This window comes from Ursus maritimus (assembly GCF_017311325.1).
Source record: "Ursus maritimus isolate PB19 chromosome X unlocalized genomic scaffold, ASM1731132v1 scaffold_X1, whole genome shotgun sequence".
Lineage (NCBI taxonomy): Eukaryota > Metazoa > Chordata > Mammalia > Carnivora > Ursidae > Ursus > Ursus maritimus.
Genome location: NW_024423319.1, coordinates 34263086 through 34275882, shown reverse-complemented (window position 1 = coordinate 34275882; position 12797 = coordinate 34263086). Strand labels below are relative to the sequence as shown.

At 42.1% G+C, this 12797-nt stretch overlaps 1 protein-coding gene across 1 annotated transcript in view; it reads left to right on the top strand.

Annotated features, from left to right (window-relative positions):
• The window catches only part of HTR2C (5-hydroxytryptamine receptor 2C), a 150352-nt gene extending 147680 nt beyond the window's left edge, over positions 1-2672 (top strand). Inside the window, exon 4 of the mRNA XM_008709285.2 lies at positions 1846-2672. Within this exon, the coding sequence (XP_008707507.1) occupies positions 1846-2672 (827 nt within the window). The remainder of the gene's footprint in view (positions 1-1845) is intronic.
• Positions 2673-12797: the final 10125 nt, after the last annotated feature.

Below are 12797 nucleotides of genomic sequence, written 5' to 3'. Positions count from 1 at the left end.
AAGAAAGAAAGAAAGAAAGAAAGAAAGAAAGGGAAAAAGAAAAAGAAAAAGAAGTGTAACCTGTAAGGTTCTGTTGTACTCTGTACTCCCAAATGCCTGTTCAAATTCCTCCATGCATTTCATCAAACTTGGTTAAAAGTTACCTTCTGATATGTGTCACTCTTCCCATCCAGAGTTCAAAGTCTCTTCCTCTGGATCCCTCACAGCATTACCTGAGGATACCTTTTGCATGCAGAGTCTCCTGCTTTTCACAGCCTCTAGGACTTTCTTGAATGGCTCGCCTGGGCTCAGAGCTGTGGGCGTGTACTAGTACCCCCAACGAGCCTGGTCACACTTATTACTGCTGCTCACACCATCACTTGGTCTCTTTCTCTAGAAAAAAGGCCAGTCATTTCAGAAATTCAGTGTGTTGGGAAGAAGGTTTACAGATCGCTTTCCAAGCACCTCGTTTCTTCCCAGTGAGTAAATCCCAGTCACCACCTTCGAGTGGGCTCTAGCAGAGAGCCCCTGACCATTTTTCCCTCTTGGTCATCCAGCCAAAACTCTCTCCCTGACGTAGGGTAGTAAGGCTGTCTGCAAGAAGGGATTTTCAGTTTCAAATTTGTCGCAGTTCTCCATGTGTTCCCTAAAGCCAACCCCAATCTCTGAGCGTGCACTTGTCTCTCTGCTCGCAGCTCATAGTGTGAACATCCGCCAGCCCAGGATTCCTAAGAATAATCTCTGACTTTTCCCAGGCTTCAACTTCCTGGGGACACAAGGGAGAATAAATTAACATTAAAATTCTAACTTTACTTGCAAGTTATCCTATCGATGCCTGATCTCTTCAAGATCTACCAGAGCGATTTCTGAAAATGTCCAGGTTCCTCACTTAGACTGAGGCACAAGAGCCCCTTCCACTCTCACCTCCTCATGGCTATTTTCTACCAGTGAGCTTATTTATTAATGGAAGTGCATGCCTCCAAGGACCACCTCTCGGTATTCTAAAAAAAAAAAAAAGAGAGAGAGAGAGGCTTGACATTGCACACGGAAATGGGGATACTGCATCTCTCCCAACTCTGTATTTTACTGTTTCTTGCCCTTGAAATGATGTTGCTTATGCCCAGGGACTCACAAAGCCTCTTGCTAAAAAGAGAGTCCCCCTCTGTTTCTGCACAGAGATGATTATTTCTGCAGAGTGCTCAGATCTAGTCCCGCAGCACAGCTCAGGGCCCTACTGGCCTCTCCATCTCTAGTAACCAGAGCTCCAGGGCCCTGGCTCCATCGGACTCACCCATAAAATTTCCTCCTCTTGAAGGGAGGGAGTCGAAACAGACGCTGTCAGCTAAAAACGCATCTCAAACAGCCCAGCTACCCCTGATATGGCATGATCACTCTTATAGGTGGTGTACACATCATTTTTATTGCATGTGGAAGGTGATATGCTAAAAAAAGAAAAAAAAAGAACCAGTGAATGTATTAATGCCGTCGAGTATAGCTGTAATGTATTCATTCACTCGACAATTATTTATTGAGTGCCCCCTGTGCGCCAGGCCAGTTCCAGGAACCGGAAATGAAACAAAGCACACACCACCCACTTTTACACAAGCGCCATTACGGGAATTGCTCGCCTTCTACAGAACTTTGGGGAGAAGGCATTCCTAGCCCGAAAGAAATCATCATTTTTCTGAGGTCACACGGCTACTCTTTCCTGTGACTATCAGCTTATGCCACGAATAGCTTTCAACAAATGCCAGTTCTGAATTTTCTTCAGTAAAATGCAATTGACTGTATGCCACTGCACAGACCTGCTCAGTCCTTCGATGTGCTGTAACGATATCCTACCTTCTGTTGTTGTTGTCCCTTTAGGTGTGTCAGTTCCTATCCCAGTGATCGGACTGAGAGATGAAGATAAAGTGTTCGTCAACAACACCACGTGCGTGCTGAATGACCCAAATTTCGTTCTCATTGGGTCCTTCGTCGCTTTCTTCATACCGTTGACGATCATGGTGATTACGTACTGCCTGACGATCCACGTTCTTCGCCGTCAAGCTCTGATGTTACTGCACGGCCACATCGAGGAACCGCCTGGAATAAACCTGGACTTTCTGAAGTGCTGCAAGAGGAACACCACGGAGGAAGAGAACTCTGCCAACCCTAACCAAGACGTGAACCCACGCCGAAGAAAGAAGAAAGAGCGACGTCCCAGGGGCACCATGCAAGCTATCAACAACGAACGGAAAGCGTCAAAAGTCCTCGGCATTGTTTTCTTTGTGTTTCTGGTCATGTGGTGCCCGTTTTTCATTACCAACATTCTGTCGGTTCTGTGCGGAAAGGCCTGTAACCAGAAGCTCATGGAAAAGCTTCTGAATGTGTTTGTGTGGATTGGGTATGTCTGTTCAGGAATTAATCCTCTGGTGTATACGCTTTTCAACAAAATTTACCGAAGGGCTTTCTCTAACTATTTGCGCTGCAATTACAAGGCAGACAAGAAACCTCCCGTGAGACAGATCCCGAGAGTGGCTGCTACTGCTTTGTCTGGGAGGGAGCTTAATGTTAACATTTACCGGCATACCAACGAACCGGTGATTAAGAAAGCTAGTGACAACGAGCCTGGTATAGAGATGCAAGTGGAGAATCTGGAGCTACCAGTTAATCCCTCCAACGTGGTTAGTGAAAGGATCAGCAGTGTGTAATTAGTGTGTAAGCAGCACAGTCTTTTCCTCCGGTAAAGCTACGAATGTAAGGAAAGGTCCTAGAATTCTTCTGTCAGTCATAACTAATGTAAATATCGTTGTCTGATAAAAAGTGTTTTGTATATAGCTTTGCAACCCTGTACTTTACAATCATGCACACAACAGTGAGATTTAGGGTTCTATATTTACTGTTTATAATAGATTGAGAATAACTTATTTTGATTATTTGATGCATAAAATGTTGATATTTCTGCTTTCCCTTCCTTCCTCTTTCCTTCCCTCCTTCTCCCTGTTTCCTTTGTTCTCTCTCTCTCTCTTTCTTTTGTGCATAAGGAAATATTGATGTTCATCTCAGGTGGCATTTGCAGGAGACCAGAATGATGCATGTGACAGCGGTTATTTCAACCACACCAAAATTAGCGAATTTTCCGGGTTAACAGTAAATATACACTTTAAATTCTTGCTCTGCTCATCTACACACATAAACACAGTAAGATAGGTTCTGCCTTCTGATACCTTATCACACGCATTAGTGAGTCAAAGGTAGAACTTAGCCTCGTTGTCACATACAGGGGCAAAATTTGACATTGTCGGAATGTCGTGTTGGTATTTTACTGCCACGTCCGTCCCCAAACATAGTGGTATTTTAACATAGCAGCTGGTTAACCAGGACTACAGAAGTGGAAGGATGATACGAGATATATACACCAATAGCTTTTCACTTCTTAAGGACAATGTTCAAATTCTGATTATAACGACAAGCAAACTGGAATTAGTGTTTTCATTCTGGTCCTTAGTAAATACCTAATTCTGTGATTAAACTGGGGAACGAGATCCCAGAGTTCTTTCCCAATCCAGGATTCAACATCAATTGGGTTTTGATCTCAGGATCCTGGAAATTCGTGTGCTACACACAAAGTGAAATTAGCATTTTGAGCCTTATTAAAATATTTTCGTAATTATGGTACCTCTATCTATAGGACCCAATTTCGCAGTCCATTTTTGAGTAAAACTTGTGCTGGAAGCATAGATGATCTAAACCTTGGAAGTTTTACTTGATTAAGGACTACAGAATTAGGCCCTTAGAATGTGAAAAAAGTAATTAAAAACAAGCTTGTACTGAACTCTGGGATAAACAGAAATACAGAGTTTCCATTTGGATTTTAAACAAAATTTATCTCATTTTCAGATCCTTCCAAACTCTCTAGTGCAGGAAAAGGCTGCAGCTAATCTGTGAAAGTGGCAAGCTCTTCATCGTACTGCAATTATGTACCAGAAGTTTAAAATCTTTGTCAAAATATAGTGTTGTGTCACAATAAGTGTTGGCCATTGTTTCATTCGTGGGCCTGCTGCTCTAAGAATTCAGTACCATTTAACTAGTTTGTTAACCGTGAAAGGTTTTCAAGCATTGCTAAAGTCAGACCATGAAGTCTATGCTGTGTGCCGAGTTATCCAAGTGTTTCCACTATTTCCATGTGTGTCCATTTCACACAACTGTGGATCAATTTCTGAAGAATTCATGATGCTATCTCTTATGCCTGACAGTTACTTACACACCTTAGCGTGTGCTTCTCAATATCTCGAAATCAGTGAAGGCAGAATCTGAATTTCAAAAAACCCCCGGTCTATGTTCTCAACACACAGCATAGCTAAATCCAACAGTCTGCCACGGGGGCAGTGGGAGAGCTGCTGTATTTGAGGAAACTCATACAGTCTCTACTTGATTAGCAACACTGCCAAATGTCAGTCAATTGCTTGAGCATGCCCAAATATACCATGAAAGTAAAGTCTACCTGCCCGTTCGCTCTGTTGAATTGCATGCTAACACAATTATATGAAATTGAATGAGATGATCTAATTCTTACTGAAACGAAGATGTCTGAAGACACGCAGCATGCATTGAGCATGAGTTCTGCACATACAGCTGGTGTCCTGCATGTATGCCGTGTATGTTGCATGAATCCATCGATTTGTATTGACGTAAGGCAGAGTAGGTGACCTAAAAAGGACTGAAGGAAATCCTTCAGCAGCCCTTAAAACGACTATGCATTCAGATCTGAAGTATTGTAGGTATTAGAGAAAATTGGAAACATCTGATTTCTTAACTATCAGGGCAAGCTCATAGCACATGTTTTACAAAGAAATAAAATATGAACCACAGATTTTCAAAAGCACTAGCAATAAGTTGAATGATAATAGCTTATAGCACATTTGTTAATAATTCTTATGTCATCAAGTAGCAGTACTTAATTGTACCCAACACAGTAATTATTCTCAAATCGTGTGCTATTCGTAAGTTCTGTGCAGTTTGGTATGAAACAAATATACTCATTTGGATATAAATCTTACAGTTCAATGTTAAATCTACAAACTTTTGTAAATGTTTTAAAAAAAAAGTCCATGTGATCAATGTAAACGTGGTGAATTTACTGTCGAACAGAACATTTTGATGTACTATTATATATGTATATCTGTTTAAGACACGTGCAACAGACTGCCTTATATTATTTCCTGTAAATCTTCTCCTTGGTCAAATGGTACTTTTTGTGAGTGGTTGCAAAGTGTTGTCTTACTTGTGGTTCCTGTATGTTATCCATTCCAAGTTTTTGTGATACTTCCTATTAATTTATTAAATTTATTAAATGTTGGCTAGTATGCCACGCGTCTTTTTTGCCCCTGCGTCGTTTGAAGGGAAGATACACCACTTCACTTCATTTTCTTTGAAAATTAAATCCTATCCTGTAAAATAAGATCAAAAAGACAAACGCAACCAGAAAATACCACTCTTCTGATTAATTCTGCATGTACTCAAAAACTGCAAAACCGGAGGACAATTAAGAGGTGTAAACTACAAAACCATATTAACATCACTGATTCTTTGTGAGCAGAGTAAGTGCGCTGCCAAATTATCCTACCTTCCTTAACCTGAGGAGGGGCCCCAGATGGTTCATGTACTCTCTTTGCGATAGGTATCATTACCATTTTATTTCCACCAGACTCCAAGTTCCCCAAGAACAGAAAGGACCATGTCTATCTTATTGATGGTCTTATCCCCAATACTTGGCAGCTACTCTACATTCAATAGATACGTATTAAACATCATCAGTATTTGTGGGCATTGAATTGCCTGGTCCTGATGTCAAAATGGGCCTTACAACTACCCACTCTTCAGTCATGGCGCACCTTACTTTACCTCTGTTCCAAATGGCCTTGGATACCTCTGTAATCAGGGTCACTATACGAAGCCACTCTGCTCCTCCACACTTGGAACAAATGACAAAATACATTGGCTTTTTCTTTCAATATTTATACCTTCCTGATGATGAGTGAGCCTAGATGGTATTGGCATGACTTCAGTTTCCTGAGAAAAAAGCAGAAATGCCTCGTTTCTTTGCAACTATGACTAGGTCGATTCCTAGGAATGCATCAAGAGATAAAAGTTGAACTGTCACTTGAAACAACAGATCACTGCTGCCCATGGCCAGAAATGCCTTTTAACACCGAAGCTAAGGTCTACTCTTCCCCAAAAGCAAGGCAATGGAGAGAAGTTGGAATTTCTGATGGCACAGAACGGGAGGTGGAAGGAAAGGTGGGCTGGGGAAGACTGAAGTGCTTCATTCCATAGCATTGGAAGGATTCACTGTCTGAAAAGAGAAAGGTGCTGCTTGTCGTCAAGTAGCAGTACATTTCTACTTACTGCAGAAATACACGGTTTCCACACAGTCTCTCAACTCCCTGTTAGGCTAATGCATTCTCCGAGGTAGAGGCACATTTCTCCTTGGACGTTCTCACCAGACATATGTTACCATATCACCTAGAGAACTGAATATATTAGAAGTATTTTTTACAGGTAGTGCCAACAAAACTGGGTGGCATCATAGTGGTTCTCAAATATTGTGTGACCCATAGCGCACTTATAAACACACATAGCTCTAAGAGGTAGGTGGGGCTCCCCTGGGATGTAAATCCTGAAATGAAAACAAGTGTGCAGGACGCTCATTGGGAAGTGATCTTGGGATCCATTTGCATGGGGCAAGGGAGAAAATAGGATTGGGCAGAGGGAGAAGATGGACCGTGTTGTACTTATGATAAGGACTTAAACCCCCTGCGCCTTCAGAGGGGAAAATAAACCACTTCACCTCATTTTCTTTGCAAGTTAAATTGAATGCTGTAAAATTAGTCCACAAACACAGAGGTGCCTGGGCGGCTCAGTCGGTTAATCGTCTGACGTCAGCTCAGGTCATGATCCTAGGATCCTGGGATCGAGTTCCACATCTGGCTCTTCGCTCAACGGGGAGCCTGCTTCTCCCTCTGCCTGCTGCTCCCCCTTGTTGTGCTTGCTCTCTCTCTCTCTCTTTCTCTGACAGATAAACAAATAAAATCCTATAAATAAATAAGTAAATAAATAAATCCACAAAGACAAACACAACCAGAAAGTATCACACTTCCTGACTAATTCTGCATGTACTCAACGACTACAACACCAGGGGAAAGACAATTAGGAGGTGCAAACAACAAAAACAATGATCACACTTAGTTGACTCCCATGGGGAGCTCTGAATCTAAGATATCCCTTCAGAGTTGTCCCAAGTTAAAGCGAGGGGGCCAGACCTCTATACCTCGATTGCCCCCAAGAGAGCTGCCTTATGCCAGGCCATTCTGTTCAACACAGGCAACTCTTAAGGAAGGCTTATAGCTAAAAGCTATCAGTCCACAATCATCCCAACACTCAGGGAATAAACCCGTCAGCCCTGACAGTGGGATCACAGCAGGGTAGCATATCATCTGTAATAAATAGTATATTTATTGGATAGAAAAGGTTCACCACCTAGTCCAGTACCTAAATAACACAAAAGAACCTGGCTGTCACTTCAGCCAACATCAAGGCAAACGGAAGTGAAAGGACATACAGGCATACCTCAGGGACGTTGCAGGTGCATTTCCAAGACACCACAATAAAGTGAGTCAAATGACTTTTTTAGCAGTGCATATAAAGTTATGTTTACACTATAATACAGTCTGTAAAAGGTACAATAGCATTATGTCTAAAAAAAACAATGTGCATACCTTAATTTTAAAAAACGTTTTATCACTAAAAAATGCTGTCATCTGAGCTTTCAGTGAGTCATAATCACTGATCAAAGATTGCCATAACAAATAGAATAATAATAAAAATTTTGAAATATTGCAAGAATTACCAAAATGTGACACAGAGACATGAAGTGAGCAAATACTGTTCGAAAAGTGCTGCTAATAAAAAAAAATGGCTCTGATAGACTTGCTTGACATGGGGTTGCCACAAAACCTTCAATGTGGAAAAAATGCAGTATCTGCAAAATTCAATAAGGTAAAGTGCAATAGAACAAGGTATGCCGGTATAGGTTTTTATATGTGATTTCTCTTCTTTTTAAAAATCTTTTAAAAGATTTTATTTATTTATTTGAGAGAGAGAGAACACGAACAGGGGGAGGAGCAGAGGGAGAGGGAGAAGTCCACTCCCTGTTGAACAGGGAGCCCAACGCAGCCGATCCCAGGACCCAGGGATCATAACCTGAGCCAAAGGCAGACCCTTAACCTTAACCAACTGAGCCACCCAGGCGCCCCTGTGATTTCTCTTTTTATTGAAGGTATTCTCAATCAACAGCTGACTAGGATTCTTAGCTTCCTGAATCCATTTGGATAGCTTCAGATAAACTGTGGTAAAGAACAATCCTAAAGTCTCAGTGGCTTAACAACGCGAATGCTCCTTCTGTGCCCACACTCCATGTTCAAGATGGGTTGCCAAGAAACCTCTTCATCATAGTTACTCCAGAAAAAAAGTGGTGGTAGAGCCTACATCTTTACATGTACTTCCAGGTAGCAGAGGGAAGGGAAATTAGTGGATCTCTTTCTTCCATTAAGGCTAATCCACTTTTAAGTTTCAATTTAGTCCTGACTCTGCCCGTATTCTCCCACCTTATCTATAACATTATTTTTATCCTTAATTTTAAATATCTCTATATTTAATCGTACCCCTGCCTTTAATGTTATAATGAATTCTAACCCTAACTCTTACCTCTAAATCCTGACATTACCTCTAATTATGATCCTGTTTATCTGGAAAGTCCAACCTTACTCAAATATCTAGAAACCAACATTCTCAAATCTCTAGCCCCTACCCTTAGCATTAACTCCAGTGTTTCTGCTTTTAACCTTCCCTTGGGGTTAAACTCTAACTTCTAAACTTCTTTTTTTAAGATTTTATTTATTTTTTTGACAGAAAGAGAACAAGCAGGGAAGTGACAGGCAGAGGGAGAAGTAGCCTCCCCCACTGAGCAGGGAGCCAGATGTGGGGCTCAGTCCCAGGACCCTGGGATCATGACCCGACCTGAAGGCAGCCGTTTAACCCACTGAGCTACCCAGGTGCCCCTAACTTCTAAACTTCTAACCTTACACCTAAGCTCAAGCTTTAGCGATAATTTCTATTTTGTTCTGAAAAATTCTTTTTGTTAAGATGCTGATAAGCAATACTGAAAGACACAGAAAGAAAATTTATGATCGACTCTTGTTTACCTGTCTGTCTTAAAACCTCACACATAAACTAGCTTCATTTGGCCCACTCCCTACACACTATCGTGATAATATTGTGAAAATTAATAGAAGGAAACCTCATTTAAAATGGAGCTGGGTGGCCAGAAGAGGGAGCCCTCATACAGTTCCACCCTTCGCGTTTCTTTGCAGACCCCATAGGAAGAGGCTATCTTGCATTCTCAATAAGAAGAAGCTTACATACTACTTTACTATCCCAGCAGGAGGAAGAAAGGTTTTATTTTTGCCCAGCAACAGCTCAGCCAATGGGAGACGATCACAATTCAGCCAATGAAAAGTCACTATACATCAAACATCCAGTTTACTCCAGTGGACTTTTTGTTTATAACAGCCCTCTCCACCCCCCTTTTCCTCTATAAAAGATTGTTCCTCTCCTTTGCTCTCCAGACTTGCCTATGGTTTTGCCATAGCTTGCTTGTCCCAAATTGGAATTCTCTGATAGTCCAGAATAAATCCATTTTTGCTGGTAAAATAACTGGTTGTTTTATTTTTAAGGTTAACATTATTCATTTTATTATAATTATCATTTATCGAGCACTGACAATACACTGACAATATGCCAAATACAAATGTGCTTTGATTTATGTAGATACATGGGTATATTTAAAATCTCTACTTTGCTGTTGTAGAAACTGAGAATCAGACAGAGAAAGGATCTTCACCTAAGTCACACGGCTAGGAAAAGCAGAGTGAACTGTCTGGTTTCTAAGCTTGTGCTGTCCCTAATATGCCATAGTCTCACAGTGTTGGTTTGTAATCTTGGGAGCTTCCCAAGTATAATCTAAAATCAGCCCCTGTACTTGGAGGGCAGGAAAAGGCCAAAGAAAGAGGCAGGCCACTCCAGGTTAGTAGATGACAGATTTAATAAGTAAAGGGAACTTACATACAAGTCTTGTCCTGGGAGGCAGCAAGACAAGTAGATCTCCACAACCTCCTGCCACATCTTAAAAGTTTGTAGAGGCCTCAACTGGATTCAGTCATGTATACCAGGCAGGTATTTTCAACACATCACTATCTCAAGGCTCTGTCCTTGGAGCAGCCTCTGGGATCAGGGTAAGAAAGCAGAACCCACATTCCAAGGACATGGGAGGAGTGAGGAGCCTCTGACTGCTTGAGTCCAGCTCATGCGTTGACCAATGGTCATGTCTCCTCAATGGCTTCCCCAATGTTACATCTCTCATGACCAGCTCTTATAATCTCATATGCCCCCCTCTTCTGCAATGTACCCTCAATGGTCAGCAAGGGACTTCACTAGCATAGAGGTGGCTTTTTTGGTGGCTATCCAGCTGCACTGGAGGCAGATGCTACCGCAACAAATAGGCACGCACAGAAGAAAACAGATTAAGACAATGATTCCCAATCTCAGTGACAACTTGTTTCATCAAGAGTCCCATGATCTGGACCATTGATTTGTTAAGTCCCCTACACTCAGGGTTGGATCACTCAGGGCGTTTATTTGCGTTTTCACATGACTTCATAAAGATGATATACTAGCGGACTCATCAGGTATGAAGACACAGCATTTTGTCTGGATAATGGCAACGGTGCCTCCTTGCAAGGCAGTAATAATGTCCAAGGCCATCCTATTTTGGAGGACAGCTTTTTTTTTTTTTTTTTTCTTTTTTTAAGAGTCGTTTCAATGCTCAGTAAGGACAGGTTTTGTTGGCTATCATTCAAGGCTTGCTGAGTGAATTTAGTGAGGGCTTATATATGTGCTATAGCACCCTCCAAACCAATGGAGGGAACAAAAATGGCAGCCAAATGAGCATACCAGTGAAAGAATGTGCCCATCTGACCTTAAAAGGAGAGATGTTGGCCACCATTGTTACTATGAGGCAGATACTCTCCTGTGCTCAGGGAAAACCCGGGTGCAATGGTCCAACCACTCAGGTTGCAATGGTCCAACCACTCATCCATCGCCAGAGATTTGTACCACACAACCATCAGGTTCCATTTGGTGCTATCGATAAATACCTGGGCAGCACAATCAATCAGTGCCAAACCAGTCACCATCCCTTAATACAACAGAGTGATTTACACAGTTCCAGTGGTATTCATTCCATATTTCTAGTACGATTGGGTTGATTCTGTTTAGAGTAACCTTTTTTATTCTCAACATAAGGGTGCCCAGGCGCTCAAATGTCTATACCCAGAGTAAGCCACATAAACCTATTCCAAATCTAAGCATAGCCACCCACGGTTCTGACGGTGGTATTTCTAGGACTTTACCAGTCAGCAACTTTATGGGCCGCCTTTAGTTTGTCTGACAAAAAAAAAAAAAAAAAAAAAAAAAAAAAATGCCCAGTATCATTGGCAGTTTGTGCCATAGGCCAGTTTTCTGGATCAGTATTGGGAATATCAGGTGAACTAAGAGTGCTGGCCCTAGCCTGTTCTTCTTAATGTACTGCTTTGGGGCCTTTTAATCCCTTCCTGGAGGGGTGATACCGTCATGGCCGTCCTGAAGAGCTAGAGGGGGGCAGCTGTCCACATACCCAACAACTGAATTGATTTTTGTCGGGCATATGAGTTTGTATACTGTATAAAAGTATGTCCATTAGGTGCCCATCCCATGACCAGACACCACAAGAACAACAGAAGTCTAAGGTCAAAAGACAGATATTTGTCAGGAAATTGTATGAGGAGGTCTTCCCCCTTCTGTAAGAATTACACCTGTGGCCTGAACTTTAGATGTTAAAGTGCCTATAGCTTTAGGAATGTGGCCAGGTCATGTATGCCATTACATGTTGGCTGGGAGAGGCACTGCTGTCATCCATGAGGAGATGGGCTGGGGGTGGAATATGCCAGACCAGGACCATTATCTTCTCCCCTTTGTGTATGTTCTATTCCAAGTACAGTGCATTTCAACGAGTGTGGCTCCCAGCATGATAACAAGATTCCAGTGGAGACTGAGTAGCTCCCCCCGACCCAGGGGGGCGAAGTAACTCACCCATCCCGGCAAGACATCCCATCGCAAATGTCAGTAGATAATGCCTCTCCCAGGCATGATGAGGCTTGTTTTTAGCAGCATAGCTTGTTGATCTATGGTGAGAGTCGGGGCAATGGCTGTCTCCTGCAATTCTATACCTTTACAGTACTGGGTGCCTTGGCAGTGGTCTCCAGTCTGGCATATGGGCTCTACTGGTTGGTCATTCAAATGTATTAAAGCCTGGAAGGTACTTCAGTCCACTTGGCCAAGGGGGTTTAACTGCTAGTAATTTAATCTGCTGCTTTAATATTCCTTTTTTCCTTTCTAGCACCCCTGCTGCTTGCAGATTATAGGGGAGATATGACTTCCATTTAATGTCACATTCTTTCACCCAGTCTTACACATCATGACCTTTGAAATGTGATCTCTGTCTATTCAACGAAGGTTTCCATACACGGTACTCAGCTTCTCTAATTCCTTAATGGTGGCAGCCTGGTTTACATAGTGACGGGGGAAAGCTTGGGTTAGACCAGAAGCAGGGTCCACACAAACCAAGGCACATTTAGAACCCTCCCTCAGAGGGAGAGGAGCAACAGAATCAATTTGCCAAT